The sequence below is a fragment of the Pectinophora gossypiella genome, chromosome 8 (assembly GCF_024362695.1).
Source record: "Pectinophora gossypiella chromosome 8, ilPecGoss1.1, whole genome shotgun sequence".
In the NCBI taxonomy this organism is placed as follows: Eukaryota; Metazoa; Arthropoda; class Insecta; order Lepidoptera; family Gelechiidae; genus Pectinophora; species Pectinophora gossypiella.
In genome coordinates this window covers 8,034,910-8,054,623 of record NC_065411.1, presented here as the reverse complement: position 1 = coordinate 8,054,623, position 19,714 = coordinate 8,034,910, and the positions used below count along the sequence as shown (strand labels likewise).

Here is a 19,714-nt window from a genome sequence, read left to right as displayed (position 1 = left end):
ATATTAATTATTTAGATTATTCAATGAAGAAAGCAACTGTCCCGTTCTCGTTTCCCGCCAAAAAGCCGCAACCATAGACATAATGCGAGAATGATAATGTATGAAGATAACCACCCATGGGTAGAAGTTATGTAACTAGGTACCGCATCAAATGGGTGAAAAAAAAAGCATGGACGTGAACTTATTTTTGAATAGAAAAGAGTTGGTGTGTCTGCTGATTATCGTGTGTGTAACTAGTATTTCATGAAAAAAGCGCACCTGTCATTTGTTGTTTGTTGGGGGAGTTCATTCACTTTCACTCACATTGTAATCAATCATTTTGTTCATTCGTTCGATTCAATCATTCGCATAACATACTTTGTAGGGGTATATCGCGTTTTTTGTTTGTAATTTAAATAGTAATTTACGTGAAATATAGTTATGTACTGAAAAAAAAAGATTTGTGCAATTTTTTTAATCGTTCCTTTGAAACTGATGGTAAGTGTGTTATTTTATGTAAGTGGCCGTAGATAAAAGAAAGTGTCGTCAAGATAAGTTTCATTAGAAACTTTTTCGCGCCCACACATTGTTTAATATTTATTTTTTTCATTCTCTAAATTAATTTTAAGTGATATTTTTGTAGTAGTTATTCAAATGTTCAATACTCCCACTATTATTATTACATTTCCTAAAATGTGTTTGGGACTCAGGTAGCGGATTTTGAATCGATGTTAGGGTAAGGTAAGCCCACCCTAGCGGCCGACGAAGTGGGGTATCCTCCCCTCCATAGGGAAAGTTAGGGTAGACAAAGGGTAGTCACCCCTATAGCGGAGGGGAGCTTGGGCCCTGGGCGATATCCGTTGGTGGGATGGGAGGGGAAGGAATCTCTATTTTGAAGTTAAATTTTTTGGCCCCCTTGCTTTACGGGCTTGCGCATGTGGGAAACTTTTACAAGTTTTGTTTCGGGCCTACTCTCCTTTCGTTGTTAGGTCAGTTTATGTAAATTTTAAGATCAAATTTTGTTTACAGGTAACAATATTTTTCGTACTATATCATGGATAGTAATATGGAAACAGGTACGTAATTATTTAAATTATCCATTTAGCTTGTAGCTACCTAGCCGTATATTTTCTCTATATGTTTTTAATATTAAGTAGCCTATACCTGAAATCTATGACAGCCCTGTTCGGAAACCACGTGACTTACATCGTAGTGCCACGGGTTCGAATCCCGACTCTGGCTCTAAACTACATACTGAATTCGACTTTGTGTTTGGATCATAGACAATTGATCGTGGTTTCCAGGATTTGTGCCCGGTTAATCGCAATAGACTCGCCTCTCGCGAGGAGAGGGTGAAGTATATAGGTAGGTAGGTACCATATACATCTGCCTACTCCTTCGGGGGGTACAGTTATGATACTATGTTATGTTATTAAGTACCTACCTATCTCGTCATTCGTAAACGTAAGGATCCTGTCTTTATAAGAGGCAGACATTAAGCTAAATCGAAGAAGGAAAACTACCATACTTAGGTATACTTACGGATTTATTTATGAGTACATATACCTATATTTACCACTATTTTTCGGGAGGCTTTAGTTTTTTGTTCAGTACTCATACTTGTTTACCCTCTTCCATTTCGTCTCTCATGGGTATTAGTATCTACCGACCACCCCTCCAGCGTGCATCGGGAAATTTTCTGTTGCCAATTACGACGATTACTTTTGTGAGAGTACGATGTCTTTTGGAAAAACAATGACGTTAATATAGGCAAGCGACCTACCTTCTCTAGATTGAACATTACCTTGAATCAACGTTGTCCGTTGCCAACATCTCAGTTCCGTTAGACAGAAAGTTTTCTTTTATCGACTTCTGGGACGTGAGTAGAAGCAGCATAGGACATACTCGTAGTTCTTAACGTGGCGGTTTCCCCAAACTTTTCGTTAACGCTAACGAATAGAATGGGATTTATATAAAAGAGTTACGTTACTTTAAATCAATTTATGCACATTTTCATCTATTCGTTGGTGATGCATAACTAAAAATGTTGACCTATTGCTAAAAGCTGACCACCTGCAAACTGTACCTACCATTTTTAAAGCGGATAAATGAATTATGAAGCGTTAACGAAGGTATAGCATTTTGGCTAGGCCCCTTGGTCACACGCAATCCGTTAACTGTCGTTACACAAAAATAAAATTAGCTACATCTTCCAGATCCCAATATAACCTCGATGAAGATAATGTTAAAGAGGTCTGTATTGCCAAAAAACAAAATGGCGATAATTCTGGAGACGGAGCAAGGACCTCAGTACTGTTGCGTGCAATGCCCGGTCAGATTTTATGAGAAAGAGAAGCTAGAATTACATTTGTGCACACACTTTAAGGAGTACAGGTTCCTGTGTGGAGTTTGTGGCACTGGGTACGTCATTTTTTTGTTTTTATTTTTTTGCTATGCGGGGTTAAGAAACTTTCCATTGATGGCTAAAAAACAATTGTAAAATGGATTTCCCCGTTTTACCCTTAATACATTGTTCCCTTTCTTTGTGTTTAACACAACTACAGTCCCTATTTGCTTGCTCGTGGATTTTATGACACCACAACAAAATACTTTTCAGTTACGTAAGAAAACATCTTTGGAAGGAGCAGGGAACCGTAATCAGGCTTTCCCAGCTTTCCTTCTCTGTGACCCTTGCTTAGGTATATTTGTATCCCCGGCTGCGTGTTAACTATACCTATCTACACTTCGCTAGTACGAGCCTTGAAGCGAGTTGTCTAGGTAATTCACACGAGTTATATATAACATAAAAAATGTAATGTCTTTCCAATTTCCAACCAGTATGAAACGCAAGGAGCACCTGATAAGACATACGTTGGGCCACCAGGAGATACGTCCGCACGTATGCCCTGAATGCGGTAAGGGGTTTAAGCGGAAAGAACATCTGAACATTCACCAGTCCATACATACAGGAGACAAGACGCAAGTCTGTTCGCTGTGCCATCGATGTAAGTATAGTTAGCTTCATTTTAGGCTTCACTATAAATAAATGCTCGATTCGTGTTGGCCCAGTCCATACCTAAACTTTTCGATACCTAGTCGTACACCGCTTATGTAGATACCACCTATTTATTGTCTATTTACTATTGAGGAACAACGAAGCAAAGTATACTGTTTTGATCGAACATCTTCTTGACTTTTACATTTATACAGGGTGTCAGTGACATCGTAACGAAAGCTTTGAGGGATGATTCAGCTCATTATTCGTGAGTTAAAATCAAGTGGAATTTTCTATCGCAAAAGTATAGAATTTAAAATAATTAAAAAAAACTAAAAAACATCATTACTTTTGCTACGGAAAATTCCACATGATATTAACTCAGAATCATGGTCTGAATCATCCTCTTCAGTATTCATTACGATTTCACTAATACCCCATATACATACATAAACAGCCTATATACGTCCCACTGCTGGGAACAGGCCTCCCCACAATCAACCGGAGGGGATATGGAGCATACTCCACCACGCTGCTCCACTGCGGGTTGGTGAAGGTATTTTTACGGCTAATAGCCGGGACCAACAGCTTAACGTGCCCTCCGAAGCACGGAATCATCTTACTTTTTCAGACAATCAGGTGATTCAAGCCTGAACAGTCCTTACCAAACAAAGGACAGTCTCACAAAGTGATTTCGACCATGTCCCCATCGGGAATCGAACCCGGACCTCCAGATCGTGAGCCTGACGCTCTAACCACTAGACCACGAAGGCTGTTATATAATATACCCCATATAATATGTAACAATTTCACAGTAAATTAACGACATTGTGCACTAGGTACTAGGTAATTGATATTGATATAGGTACCTACACGACTCTAAGTTAATCTAGCGTACAAGATCCCATTGTTGGGCAAAGGCCTCCTCTGGCCATTTTTCAGGGTTGTGTGTACTCCGGCCAGTCCCTCCAGCAAGTGTCCAGCGTACACGTCTCTTATTAATATTTATTTGTAGCGTTCTACCGCAAGGACCATCTACAGAAGCACCTGCAAACCCACAGCAAGATATTTATGGAGCAGAACATGTTCCAGCTGAGCGACCAGGAACTGTTGCAGATCAAGCAGGAGGTGCTGGAAGATGACGTCAAGCCCGTCATCGATGACGAGGCGGGCTGCGAGCCTGTGATGGAGGTATGTAGGTATTTAAATAAGAATACGGGATTATGGTATTTTACAACTTGTACAACATTACAGGAGGGCTAAAAGGCCACATCGAAGCGATTCATCAAAAAAAGCAATATTGTAATTTGATATTTGCGCATATAAAAGTAAGTGCGCAATGCACACAAATGTCAAATAGCAGTATTGCTGTTTTAGATGAATTGCTTTGATGTGGCCTTTTAAACCACCCAGTTAACTAAATGTCAAAACACGAAATGACTGTTTTTTTTTTACGAAAACGCAAGCTATGACGTTATAGAGAACCGAAATTAAATATCGAAGTACTTAATTTATGTTGCGTCTATCTGCATTGTAATTAAGCATTCAACGTCGGAGTTGAAACAGTTGCCGTAGCCGAAATCGGCTGGATCAAGTAATCATCATCATTGAGCATTATTTAAAAATATATTTATATAAGTAGGTAATTAGTTTTAGTACTATCTTTGATGCGTAATTAGCATTTCTATCTTTGAAATGCTGAAAATATTTGTAAAATAACGTGTTAACTTTAAGAAAACGGAGATGACGTCACTCAATTTGACCTGACACGCCACGATTAACGCCCCCCACTGCGAAGCTTTAAGTCTATTTTCTGATCACATTGATTACCCACACGAAAATAAACCACATTGAAATAATACAGTTCCGTGCTTCGGAAGGCACGTTAAGCCGTTGGTCCCGGTTACTATTTACTGATGTAAGTGAGTAATCGTTACATGAGCCGTGTCAGTGGCCTTTGGCGGCTCAATCATAACCCTGACACCAGGGTTGATGAGGCTGGTATTCCACCTCACAACCCACATGATAAGAAAAAGAATACAAGAGTTGAGAGCCGAAAAACTTACTTAGGTACTATTTGTGCATATTTTTGTATTATAATATATACGTACCTACGGCTAAATAAGCCCATCGTATTCGGCATTGCTTCATCCCTAAACACTTATGACACTCCTGAGAATCCGAGATAATAAGTTACCAAAACCTCGCAATAAACAAACGTAGTTTCAGTCTTACTGATCTCAATTTTTATCTAGATTTATTGATGATTTTTTCTTCAGAAAATTACAAAACTTCAAATAGGCGCTTACGTGGTTTTCACAATAAGACGAAGATAATGTACCTACTCTGCGCCTACGCTCCATGTTTGTCCTAAGTAGATCGTACATAAAACGGGTAATAAATAAGTATATTATATAGGTACATACTTTAACACCTGGTTGCAGACTGACAAGTAGGAAAACGAAACGATACGAAGCCGACAATATTCCAACGGTCGAAGGCTTCTCCTGCAGAGTGTGTGGTAGAATTTGCCGCTCCAGAATTGGCTAACACACGCATGAAAAAAGTTCATAAAAAAAGTGGACAATGGTAGTCATGCATGAATCGTCTGAAACAGACGTGTGAGGCTTATAATGACGATGACATACTTTAGAACCTTTTGCCTATCTATTGCGTGTAAAGTACTCATTGACGTACTGTTTACTTTCCCTTCTAGGTAATATCGCATCTTTTCCCGATCGTAGCCTTGGGATTGATTGACGATTGACACATTGCTCTCTAGGCGATTATCCCTCTTACCTAGATACCATAGGGAATAATGAGTTTTTGTATGTATATTTTACGGTTATCTACATTATGTAGGTACCAAAATGCCAACATAAAGAATGAAATATTCGCAGAGTAATGATTAAATCAATTATTAATTCAATGATCTTCAACGGCAAAATACGCCAAGAGTGAGCGAAACGAGGAGCACACAAGTGAGGAGCTCGGTGGCGCAGCGGTTAACGCGCTCGGTCTGCGATTGTTGAAGTTAAGCAACTTTCGCAAAGGCCGGTCATAGGATGGGTGACCACAAAAAAAAAGTTTTCATCTCGAGTTCCTCCGTGCTTCGGAAAGCACGTTAAGCCGTTGGTCCCGGCTGCTTTAGCAGTCGTTAATAACCACCAATCCGCACTGGGCCCGCGTGGTGGTTTAAGGCCCGATCTCCCTATCCATCCATAGGGAAGGCCCGTGCCCCAGCAGTGGGGACGTTAATGGGCTGGTGATGATGAGCGAAACACTGGAATCAGATACCTCGTATTCCCTCCGGCTAATAAAGGGCATGTGCTCCCAACTGGGAGGACTAATATGTCCCACTAGGAACTCCTAGTGAGACATATTTACGTACAGTCATGAGCAATATCATGTACCCACTTAAGAACCCTGTCGCACTATCATATTTGTCATTTAATGAGACTTACGGTTTAATTTGTCAAAAAAGTTAATGTGACATGGTTTCAAAGTGTATACATATTAGTGCTCATGGCCGTACCTAGGCTTATGATTTATCATAGATACCTATACTCATATACATAATACAATCAATAAAAATCATACAAGGTTAAATATTGCCCTTAGACTAGGTATGATAAAGGTTCTAAATTCAGTGGAGTGGCTTTAGCACTTAATGAATTGCCCCTACCTAATTAGACATTGTAACAATGATCTAATGGACTCGTGTAATAGGCTATATAGGTGGGTCCACATTGGACTTGGACTTCGGTCGGGGTAACACGTAGTCCGTTACTTAATATTATAGTTTATGCCATTTCCTGTACTCCCGTGGTTAGCTGGCGTCACTGTCGATTTACCTACCAAGGCTGCGGTTTTTTTAAGCCGGGACGTATGGCAACGCAACGAGTTCCGTATTTTTACATAAACAAGAGTTCGTCATCAAGAGTCAATGTGGTTCACCGGTTTGCTTCTCAAACGGGGAGCGCCTAGTTATTATTTTTATAGACGGCGATACGGCTCACCACCTATCACGTTGTTATTACAGAAAGCTCGGTGAGGCGTAGGTAATTCATCTTGTAATTCACCTCTGACTACCCCAATTGGGGTAATGTTATCTTAACAGTTCGTCAGACGAGAACTCGTCCGCGTCTTCTGTAGAGATCTAAAAGCACGAGGATAGAACTGAAGTTGCATTAAAAGACAATATTGCTGACACAGTCACGGAAGTATGTCACAATACGAATGTGGATCTATAGTAACAACTAAGTGCTCTATTCCGTAACAGATGAGCGTAGAAAACAACACGGCGACGGAGAACGGGACACCGCAGGTACTGGACCCTGAGCGGCCGTTCATATGCTTCGTGTGCAACAAGTCGTACAAACGCAAGGATCACCTCAAGCTGCACAGCCAGACACACTTGAAGAAGGAGCAAGTCTGTTCCGAGTGCGGGAAAAGTAAGTCCTATTATTAATCCGTCATATTTATTTACCAACAGCCTCCGTGGTCTAGTGGTTAGAGCGTTAGGCTCACGATCTGGAGGTCCGGGTTCGATTCCCGATGGGGACATTGTCGAAATCACTTTGTGAGACTGTCCTTTGTTTGGTAAGGACTTTTCAGGCTTGAATCACCTGATTGCCCGAAAAAGTAAGATGATTCCGTGCTTCGGAGGGCACGTTAAGCCGTTGGTCCCGGCTATTAGCCGTAAAAACACCTCCACCAACCCGCATTGGAGCAGCGTGGTGGAGTATGCTCCATACCCCCTCCGGTTGATTGAGGGGAGGCCTGTGCCCAGCAGTGGGACGTATATAGGCAGTTTATGTGTATGTGTATTTATTTACCTATCCCACGCCAGTGCCCGTGCTAGAGGGGTTAAAAAGGCCACACCAAAGCAATTCATCTAAAAAGCAATATTGCAATTTGACATTTGCGCGTATAAAACGAAGTGCGCAATACCAACAAATGTCAAAACGCAATAATGGTTTTTTAGACGAATTGCTTCGATGTGGCCTTTTTAACCTCTCTGTTCTCTTACCGCACGAGCTTTGCCCGAGACGACAGCACCTTTTTTATATTATTTCTTAGCTTTTTTATTTTTTAAACTGGAATAGGAAAACCTGTAATAACCCAACGCCAATCTGCATGCTCCCTCCTCCAACCCGCACCCTGAGTATATCCGACACACCCTTGACAGTTTAATTTACGCTCAAACCATTTCTGATTAAACGACTTCATGATACTTATAGATACTGCTAAATGACATCTAACGGCTTCAAGTTGTCCACTATCCATACTAATATTATAAATGGGAAAGTGTGTGTGTCTGTTTGTTTGTCCGTCTTTCACGGCAAAGCAGAGCGACGAATTGACGTGAATTTTTAAATGGAGATAGTTGAAGGGATAGAGAGTGACATAGGCTACTTTTTGTCTCTTTCTAACTCCCCACTTCCCTAAAATGGAGGGTGGAAGTTTGTATGAAGCATTCTGCAATTAAAAAAAAACTAAAATTGGTGCGTGGATATTATTTTTTTTATATCTGCCCTCAACCCCTGCAAAGAGGGGGTGAAATTGTATATGGGACTTTTCGCAGTTTTCAAGGTAGGAAGCTTAAACATTGGTACATTAGGAAAGGGGAACCGTGTTACCCCGAATTTAATGCGAGCGAAGCCGCGGGCAAAAGCTAGTCATTAATAAGGGCATGATTCCATGTTCCTTCATACAAAAGACATCAACGAGGTCATTGCTTTCCTTCTATAATAGTTTCTGACGAGTGCGACAAACTTATTACGTAGGTACAGTCATGAGCAATATCATGTACACACTTTAGAACCCTGTCGCACTATCATATTTGACATTTAATGAGACTTACGGTTTAATTTGTTAAAAAAGTTAATGTGACATGGTACTAAAGTGTATACATATTAATGCTCGTGACCGTACATACACTATGGACCAAATTGATAACCTCTTCTTTCTGAAGTCAGTTAAAATATACTTCATTGGCATGTACAACAGGCATGTACTATCCCGTCACATTACGTCACGTTAAATTGACCAATAAAAAAAAAAACTGTAGGCAGCATAAAAGTGTTGTAAGGTAACTTATAAATAGGATACCCTACCCCACCCTAAATGGAGTACCTACAGCTCTCCCCTTTTTTCCGTTCTCTGTCCGTGTATTATAAAATTGCGTATTTTTAGATTTGAAAAGTAAATTGGACGGAAAGTTAAAACGATGCTGAATTTTTGCAGCTTCATAGGGATTCTATTTTTAAACAATTCCATCAAAAGGGACGTGTTAACTGTAGCTATTTACGCATTCTACGAAGGGACGGAAATGACGTAACAATATAACATAAGCAAGCTCACGACTATATTCTCAATTGGGCTAGTCTGAGGTACATCCATGGCAAGATGAACTGAGTACCCATGCTTCACTTGATCTTTCTGTTAGACCAACGTGGTAGATTGTGAGCAGTATCGCCGTATGCGGCGAAAACAATAACTACTTAAAATTGTTCTATATAAATCGTAGCGGAATGTCGTAGGTATAAGTCGATGCTTACTTCCTAAAAAATGCGCAAGCTTTTTCAACAATATCAAGGCCAAAACGTGTTTTGCAAAAAAAATCTTTAAATACATAAATACCACAAAACATGAACTCAATGCCTTTGGGATCTTTAGTACCTATGTCATACATAGGTACTACTTTCGGGGTAGGTAAAATAGCGCGTGTTTGGAGAATTTGGGAGGCAGGTGGTCCCAAAACGTGGGAGTACTGACTATCGGACCCCGGGGATGGAGGTGAAATGGAGGATAAATCCCTCTATTTTTCACCTGCGGTGACCAGATACCCTAGTCTCGTTGTACATACTATTTGATTGAGCCACACTTGACGGTCACTTTATTTATTTTAATATTTGACAAAACTTTCACTTTGAATAGGTAATCTCGCAAATAAAAGGGTAGCGGAGAATATTCACATTATTACATACAAACAAGAAATAGAACACATCAAGGGTACGCTCTAAAACATTAGTTATCTATCTTTATAACTATTATTAACTAATCTATCTATTGAGTAAATACGTTAGCAAGTTAAGTGTTATGCATCATATTCCCAACCCTTCTAATTTCAATGTCTATAACCAATATTTTATTATGGTATTATGTTTGCGAAGGAAGCCTGGAGAACCATAATGCCTTCTAGGAGTAGGGTCTGGGCATTAGTCTACTCAATGTCAATTACTTACGTCGTAGGCACCTCGCCCCGCTGCGTTCCCCCTTCGTGTACCTTACAAAAAACTAGTTATTCAGCACACTGTTTCGCTTTAGGTCGTATCGTCAGTCAAGTGAAATTGCGGTTAGACATAAACTTTTTTTAAGCGCTTTATCTGTCTTTACGGAACTACCTACGTACAGAATACAATAGAACAAGACGGTCTTACAAAGTAATGATGTTAAAATGTCCCTATCCGTAGAATCCCTAGCTCGATCGATTGGGGATAAAAATGTTCTTTCAGACATGCTCACATCCTAAAACGCTAGCCTTTACCAAAATACATGCCGTCCGTTTGTGGAATTACAGTGTGAAATAAACGCATGCTTGTGATTTTGGCTACAGGAAGAATAAAACTGACACCCAAACAATACTAAGTATAAAATACCATGAACCATTGATTAGAACAACTAAGCAAGAGCAGGTACTTATATGATGTAGACGCGCCAGTGTTGGAGAAAGGCCTGTCGCTTATACTAACCATTGTGAGATCCCTCGTCCCACTGCCCTCTCCCTGCCTTCACTTCCAACTGCTACGGTAAATGGACATTCACTGGGCGTCTGTATCCTACCGCATCTTCACTCTCACTTTCTATTAAAAATGTTATTTTATTACGTGTCGATTGTGAACGAACGTATAAATTAAAGAAGTACTGCAATAGGTTCATGCTTACCCCTTTGGAGATACCAACGTGGTATTGTGTTATGTAGTTTAAAGAAGTGCCTACATACTCGTAATTACTGGAAATTGTTTACTACGTACCTACATAAACTTATTAGGTAATATCAAAACGAATTGCAACCACTCTCGGCACAGGGCATTATGGTATGACCACGTGTATTTTTAGTCACAAGTTATGTAGCTTTAAACCTTATCACCTAGGTATAGTAGGTACGTGATCTCTTAGATTTTTTAAAAGCATTTGTAGTTTTTCATCCATGACATACCCATGCAAAAATTCACGTAAAAACTAACTACTCGTATTATAACACATATACCTATATGGTGTGCGAAAGCGGACAAGATAAATATACAGGCTTCTCTTCAATATTGTAAATGCGAAATTTTAGAGGATCCCTCTGTGAGCACAAGTGTACATACGAGTACAAGGCCGTTGAGCCCATGCGACCTTTATTAGACCCTCCTCCTTTAGGGGAGGCCCCCATGGACAGGGGATGTTAGATTATGGACGACTTGGATATCTAATTTATTTTAGGGAGGGGGTGACTTAAAATGTACTAGTCGAACGTGGGTTACAGCCCGCTGTTTGAATTTAAGTCTTGTATATTTTGTTTAGGTTTTAGACGTTAGCTTACTTAATGCCGTGTTGTGTTGCGGTCAAAGGCACGACCTAGAATAAATATTTGCACTGTTAATATAAGCCTTTTGAACTGTGCAAATGGTTATAATGATGATTGATCTACAATTTCTTACTTTGTGTTCAATAGTTACTTACCTACATACTCCTTACTGGTATTGTAAACTGATTGTGTATTAGTTCGTAGGACATAACGTTATATCACGTTAATAAAGGTTGTTTGCATAAGTAGGTATATTATATCATCACTAATTTAAGAGCCACGTTCTTGTCGGCATAGCATTCTCCATTCTGGTCTACCAAAGGCCAATTCTTTCACTTCCTTATAAGACACGAGGTTCGCCTTCTTTTTGATCTGTTCCATGTAAGCTCTTCTTGGTCTTCCCCTTCATCTCCTACATATACACTACACGAAGAATTTATTAAAAAAACGTTATAGAAGGGAAACTACCAGGAAAGAGAGGAAGGTATAGGTATTATATACCTAACATAAAAAAATCAAAGCATTATCAATAGGCAGCAGGCTGCAGTAACCACGTAATCCACTGTTGTATAATATGATCTTAACCCGGCGCGATTCAAATTCGCCGGCGGCCGTCCCCTCCACAAAGTTTAGGGTCCATCCCTCCCAAATTCCAATCCGCGCCTGACGCAGCGCATGTAGGGGTCGAGGTCCAAGCTCAGCTTATCTCGAGGCGTAGTTCGAATTAATGGGATGCCTTGAACAGTTTTCGACGAAAAGGAAGAAATAATAGACGTTTTGTTTTATCATTTTGTGTATTTGGTAGTGAAATTTTTGATGGAACGAAGTTTGAATGCTGAACACTAAAACTAGTAGATAACTTGTGCTTTCAGAATTGTGTTCCGACTAATTGTAACTTACCTAATGTTCAAAAAACTAAATACCTACTTACTTATAACAAAATCATTAATGATTATTCTCTAGTATTTGAAACAATCTAATATAATTTTATTAGGTACCTATGCGTCGTCATTCTCTTTTATCCAACGCATCACACTTTCCCGACTTCTAACTGTGTAACTAATTATTATTATTATTCCACGTCCATACAAAAAGAGTATCCCTCTTTTTTCACTGCCTCATACAATTACCTGTACCCCTACTATGGGCGATACAATGACCGGTTTTACTAAGAAATAGGGGTTGTCAAATGACTTAGGGGACTGCGCGCTTGTGATACGGGACTCCAAGTGGGGCTTAGAAGGGGGGACGTGACGACAGAATAGAATGATGTTTCGTTGCTATTGAACTGAGCAGGAAAGTTTTTTTTTATCTTCATAAATGACAGCGCACTCAACGTCTCGTACTAGGAATAGATTCCCTAAGGCATGGGATAACTTTCTTTGTAGCGCGTCGCGGAAGGGAATGATAGGTATTTACCTAACAACATATGATTCATTCATAATGCTTAAATATCAAACTACGTTTAGTATAAAATAGAAAAAGAGATGTACGTTTATGCCTGTTTAGTTGTTTAAAATTGTTGTTGATATTAATTCTGATGGATAACATACGTAATCCATCATTTTGGAACGGACATTTGCAGCCATACTTGAGAACAGTTGCAGTTAGTGGACACTTCTCAGAAGTTATCCTAATATAAAATAAGTACCTACCTACTCCTTGTAATATGGAGACAAGACCGATCGCCCCTAATGGGATAGTAAGGGGGGACCTTGACGACTAACGACATTTAATTTGATTACAAGGGGACTCACAAAGCTGTGAGGTTTCAAAACTGATCAAGTGAATACTCGCACGTGTTATTTATTTGGTATGAAGTCTAAAAGAGTTAAACACTTAAAATAAGCCGTGTAATTCCGTCTATAGTAAATTACGAATAGGTAGGTACGTATCTTGACTCCTATCCACCTGGATAACTTATGTTACGATTAAGTGTGTTCGAATATTTTTTTTATAAGTGTCATACATAACATAGCATCATGCCTGTGTCCCCGAAGGGATAGCCGGAGCTGTATTGTACCCACTCCTCGCCATTTATGTTGAAGTCCCATGTAAAGACGAGCATATTGCCATTAACCATTATTTCATTTTTATAATTATTTTATAAGTAAAGTAGGCTATTTTATATTCTTGTTCAAAGCCATAACACCTTTTATTTAGTAAGTAAATTTGACGAGTTCACCAACGTATTGTATATTGACTTTACCCAGGAAGAGTGGGATGCATTGTTAAGTGGAATAAAAATACCTATCCTTTATGAGTTAGACCAGTGCCTGGTCGAGACACTGGATTACCTAACCATACCATAGGTACCAGCCAAGGTTACCAAATACTCGTATCCTCCAAATCCGTTTAGTCTGGAAAGTGGGCAGTGGAATAAACAAACTCACTAGTACCATCCTTTCGAAAGAATGAACCTGGGCAATCTAATATGATAGTAAAAACGAGAATATGAAAATAGATAGGTAAAATGATAATTTCAGTTTCATTTTTTAAATGGCCAAGGCCCATTTACGCACTCAGCCGCGTGGCTTGTGACTTCAAGCACGTATGGGGTCAGCGTCGATGTTTGTAGAGGGTGGGGGTCTTCCCTCCCCTTTATTTCCCAGAAGGCCTCTACCATACCCACTTATTACGACAAGTACTTGTAGGTATATGATTTTAGGTACAACCTGATGTAAGTACAACGTGAATACGACCATAGAGAAAAATAATATAACTAGGTAAGTAGGTACCTACTATTACAACTTTTATTTTTGACGAGCGTTGCCTTCCTACAATATAATCTTTCATGTAAGTTTAGATTTAGTTCGAAACTATATATTATTTCGAAAGCTAATAGATCTGTCATATCGATTGACCCATTTTTAAACTTTTAATTATCCCAGGTAAGACGTGCATCTCTACATAAACTCACGATCTTTGTTCCCAATAGGGTGGGCAGAGCCTCAAATAAAGTCAGTAGGTAAAGAATATTTTCTTAAAGCAACCCGAACCGGTATTAGAACCAGGAACCTCCGATTTGGTGGTCACTCAAGCCGTCTTAGCTACAATTATTCACGTAAAATATTTTTGCAGGTTTCCACAAAGAAGAACAACTGTTAGCACATATGAACGTGCACTTACTGCCGTACCCGATGCACATCAACGGAGACGTCGACGTGTCAGACATGCAGTCGTTGAGCGACAATTCTGGCCATGAGGTTTTGGTAAGTTTCCTACCCCATTATAGGGATGTACATATTTAAGTTTACGCCAATTTCCCACATTATCTCGAGCAAATGATTTGAAACTTTTTTCTGATTCAGTGGTTTAATACCTGAGCCGGGAATCGAACCCTCCCAATTTGACTATCATGCTGATAATGAGGAAAATGTAAAAGTCTCACTTTGGATGCAAATTTGCGTCGTAAGTAAACTTAGTGTGAGCTCCCATAGTACTTGGAAGGTTGGCTCGACATTTTTATTGTGCAGTATTCGTGCTTTCGTACGCGTTCCCACGAAAACGCTATGAAGTTCAACCCCAAAGGGTGTGAAAGAAATTCTACTTACTTAAGTACTTAAATAGTGATTTATTCTCCGCAGCACGCTGATCCTCAGGGTCTGCTAATAGAGCGCGCTGCGCCGGTAAAACGAAACCCGGAGAGTCGGCCCCACCAGTGCCCGGTCTGCCACCGCCGGTTCAAGCGTCGGCAGCACCTCAAGGTCCACGCCAACGTGCATCTCAAGCTGCCGCCCACCATATGGTGCTCGCTATGCAATATGGGTAAGTAATATGATTTAAAACACAGATACTCCTGTAATACGACTTTATACGACCCATTGCTGAGTACAGGCCTCCCCTCAATCAGCCGGTGGGGATTTGGAACATAGCATATTATAGGTAATGCCTCTCCAAACAAGTAGCACTTGATCACTTCTAACGTTAACTGCAGCACATTGTCGACCCATCTCGACAGCAAATCTCGAAATCAGTGAAAAAGTCATCATATGTTGGCCATGTATGTAATATATAACGGCCTCCGTGATCCAGTGGTTTGAGCATTGGGCTCACGATCCGGAGGTCCCGGGTTCAAATCCCGGTGGGGACACATCACGAAAATCACTTTGTGATCCCTAGTTTGGCTATAGGACATTACAGGCTGATCACCTGGTTGTCCGAAAGACAGATGACCCCTGCTTCGGAAGGCACGTTAAGCCGTTGGTCGCGGTTACTACTTACTGGTGTAAGTACGTAGTCGTTACATGAGCCATGTCAGGGGCCTTTGGCGGCTCAATAGTAACCCTGACACTAGGTTTATGGGGTTGGTAAACCATTTCACAACTTACACGATAGAAGAAGATATGTCAATACCCAGGATCGACAACTTTACATGCTTTCCAAAGCTATATTTCTTTTTATTCCTTTCAGGTTTCCAAAGCAACTCTCAATTCGAGAGCCACGACTGTCAACCCGGCAACGGAGAGAACGAGGAACAAACGGGGGCCAAGAAGGAAAATGACTATCCCCAGTATATAACGGTAACAATTCCTTCTATATTGTTAGCTCAGGCTAGACTTCAAATAGACAACGTAGACGGGCATTTAAAATTTTGTTCTTTTTTCAAATAGACAACGTAGACGGGCACTTCAAAATTTGTTGTTCTTTTTTCAAATAGGCAACGTAGACGGGCACTTCAAAATTTGTTGTTCTTTTTTCAAATAGACAACGTAGACGGGCACTTCAAAATTTGTTGTTCTTTTTTCAAATAGACAACGTAGATGGGCACTTCAAATTTTGTTGTTCTTTTTTCAAATAGGCAACGTAGACGGGCACTTCGAATTTTGTTTGCTCTTTAAATGCTGCCAACAGCGAAGGACTGCAACAGCTTGCCGCTGTCTGTTTCGAAAAGATTATAATCTTGGAGATCAAGGCTAGACTGAATATATGTAGGCTGTTTGTAGGTGTTCCACCTTAGGCCACATCATCCACCACACCCCGGAGATTCCATACAAAAATCACATTCTTACTATATGTGCCGCCTTGCCGCCTAAGTGCGAGCGAGACAGACAATACGCGCGTGCTCCTCCTTACTGCTTAGCGGCTTACGGATATAAATTTAGACTAAAGTAAGACCCGGCGCGGGGGCGGCGAGCTACCGTTCTATGTCATCGTTTACTATTAACATAACATAACAAATACTTTATTGCACAAACAGGAAAAAAAATACAAAACAAAAGAGAAATAAAATGAGTACAATAGGCGGCCTTATTGCTAAGTAGCAATCTCTTCCAGGCAACCTTTAAGTATAGGAGATATTGAATATTAGGTATGTAATATAGCGAACTATATTATGATATTGTGTATTAAGTGAGAACGTGGACAAATGCGAATAAAAAAATAAAAAAATAATAATCTCAATTTGTTTTAAATTAACATACCTTATGCCATCCCCAGCCAGCAACAGAAGACGCCAGCCCTCTCGAAAACTCAGCGCTGCTCGCGGAGCAACTACTGCCTACCCCGCAACGCGTGTACGTCTGCAAGTACTGCACCAAGCCCTTCAAGAGGAAAGACCACTACAAGATACACCTGCACATACATACTGGCATCAAGTCCTTCTTCTGTCCTGATTGTGGGAAAGGTAATTTAAAATAAACTCAAACTTCTACTATCGTGTGGGTTGTGAGGGGCAAGGGGCAACCCCATCAACCCTAGTATCAGGGTTACTATTGAGGCGCCAAGGGCCCCTGACATGGCTCAGTAACCGGGATCAACGGCTTAACGTGCCTTCCAAAACTGAAAAATATCGTTGTTAGTTACACTTTGAATCGTCAATTATTACATACTTAAGTAAATATATTTTTGCCAAGCAAGCAAAAAAACATCGGCATCGAGCCCTAAAGTTAATAGACAATTAATATATACAGGGTGTTAGTGGCATCGTACCAAATACTAAGGGGGATGATTCAGACCATGATTCTGAGTTAATATCAAGTGGAATTTTCCATCGCAAAAGTATAGAATTGAAAATATTAAAAAAAACTAAAAAAAATCATGAATTTTGAGACAGAAAATTCCACTTGATATTAACTCAGATTTATGGTCTGAATCATCCCTCTTAGTATTCGTTACGATATGTCGCTAACATCCTGTATAAGCTCATGCCCGTAATGCCTTATCGGTGGGCTGTGCAACAAGTAATCAGAAGACAACCTGCGGTCACTTTTGAAACGAAACCCTTACACGGATATGGTGAGCCATATGGTGACAGGTGATCAGCCCGTCGTAATAATTCATCATGTTAGAAAAGTACACAATCCGTCTGACGGTCTGTCGGAAAAGCCCGGATTCTATTGTAACCAGCCTATTGCAAATGATCGCCATTTTTTAATACCCAGTATATTCCACAGGTTTTTATCGCAAGGACCACCTGCAGAAACACGCGCAAATTCACCAGAAAAACAAACCCAAGCCCAACAAAAAGATGATCCCGGATCTGTTTCCTATACACATGCTGTCCAAGGAGATCAAACCAGAAATCACTATTACAGTAAGTTCTGATAAACGTTAATAATAATCATTGTTTATTAAGTCTTTACTGTGTGTTTACTTAGTTTATTTGTGGAGTAAACGTTTATTTTTCTATTATTGGGGTTAATTTATGATTTACTGAACGGTTATTTGTGGCCTGATGCTCCCTGGCCGGACTATTCAGTACACAATTTCAATCTCTACCTTCACGTATAGGTACATCTAGAAATTAATAGTACTTAACTTACATCAAAGCATTAAAAGAAAATGAAACTTAAGAGGTCTGGGAGTATTATATATTCGTATTCAAGCAATAAAAATGTGCAGGGAACTCTTCTCGTTTACGAAGTATTTCCTATGCTCCATCTTGTTTATCTAAGCTTTAATTACAAGTTATTTTTTCTAACCTAAACCTCTTAATTTCCAACAACAAATCTAGTAAGTACTTTAAAATACATAAATAAGTTAAATAGGAAAAAGAAAACGTTTTTTGACACCTTTAGATCTGTCTTTGTTTAGTAATCAGAATTTCATGATTTATCTTTGACTTGACTACCCAATTGTATATGATTGTGCGACAGTCTGGCTTTACCAACCAGTCCAGTTATGGTGTTTTAAATATTTGTATTTCTATTTATTTGCAGGCACCGTCCAACTCCAAGTTGCGCGTGCCACTGCAGATCAAAGTGCCGTACCAGATGGTGATGTCTATGGACAACGGGGAACAGCGGGCTGTCACCATCGACCCGCAGGCCTCTGGACGAGTGCCCGTCACCATGTGAACTCGACATAGAATAAATTGCGTATAGAACGGTAACTCTCCGCCCCGCACCAATTCATGTCAGGTGCCACGCTAGATTTACCTCACCCCCTCTAGGTTACTTTAGTCCAAATGGCCGTAAGCTGCTAAGGAGTAAGATCGAGCACGCGTTATCCGTCTCCCTCGCACACGGTAAGAATGAGATTTTTATATGGTGTGTCCGGAAGGTGAGCTTGAAGTCTACATTCCATATCACCTTTCCCCTGACAATCTTACTACCTATAACATGTTAATTATAGTCGTAACGCCGACAGTCCTTTTAAAATCCAAACTCCATTGTTTTACTATTGTCTGGAAACCTCGGCTTTACGAGGTTAAAGCGCGACAGCGTAACCGTTCAGCTGGGCTGGAGTGCGTAGGAGCGGTAACACAGGCAAACAGATCTCACGACAGTATTCAATTAACTAATGTGTTGATACCAAGCGCGATGAATTGAATTGAATTGCGGCGATTAATTATACATATAGGTATCTAAATGGTGTGCTCACAAGCTCGCTATGTGCGAGGATCTTTTCCGACAAGATTGGCTTTACCTAATGCCACACGTGAGCGCATGAACGTCGGAGTTGAAGCAGTCGCCGTAGCCGAAATCTGCTGGATCATATCATTAATGTACTTAACTGCAGTTTACTCTAACCAGATTCTTCTATCGTGTGGGTTGTCACTGGATGACATCGACAATCGATGTATTAGCTTCCAACCAACCCATATCGCCTTTATAGTCCTTCATATACAATCATTTTAGCATCGTATAAAAAAAAAAATAACGGGCATAAATCCTGTGACTGCGAAACTTTCCCGCCCTTTTCACAGCTCACCAAAGAGG

At 40.1% G+C, this 19,714-nt stretch overlaps 1 protein-coding gene across 1 annotated transcript; it reads left to right on the top strand.

The window, feature by feature from the left end:
• Nucleotides 1-345: 345 nt before the first annotated feature.
• On the top strand, nt 346-19,121 carry LOC126368899 (zinc finger protein 84-like). The gene is made up of 12 exons (XM_050013127.1): nt 346-477; nt 1,009-1,055; nt 2,196-2,400; nt 2,818-2,984; nt 3,990-4,165; nt 7,257-7,428; nt 14,634-14,764; nt 15,140-15,320; nt 15,966-16,075; nt 16,992-17,178; nt 17,948-18,087; nt 18,713-19,121. The coding sequence occupies exons 2-12, from the start codon at nt 1,034-1,036 to the stop codon at nt 18,848-18,850; spliced, it is 1,629 nt and encodes a 542-aa protein (XP_049869084.1). The 5' UTR covers nt 346-477; nt 1,009-1,033; the 3' UTR covers nt 18,851-19,121.
• Nucleotides 19,122-19,714: the final 593 nt, after the last annotated feature.

Coding starts and splice junctions, on each gene's coding strand:
- LOC126368899 (XM_050013127.1), top strand. CDS start 1,034: ATGGATAGTAATATGGAAACAG. Junction 4,166..7,256: donor GCTGCGAGCCTGTGATGGAG/GTATGTAGGTAT, acceptor ATTCCGTAACAG/ATGAGCGTAGAAAACAACAC. Junction 7,429..14,633: donor CTGTTCCGAGTGCGGGAAAA/GTAAGTCCTATT, acceptor ATATTTTTGCAG/GTTTCCACAAAGAAGAACAA.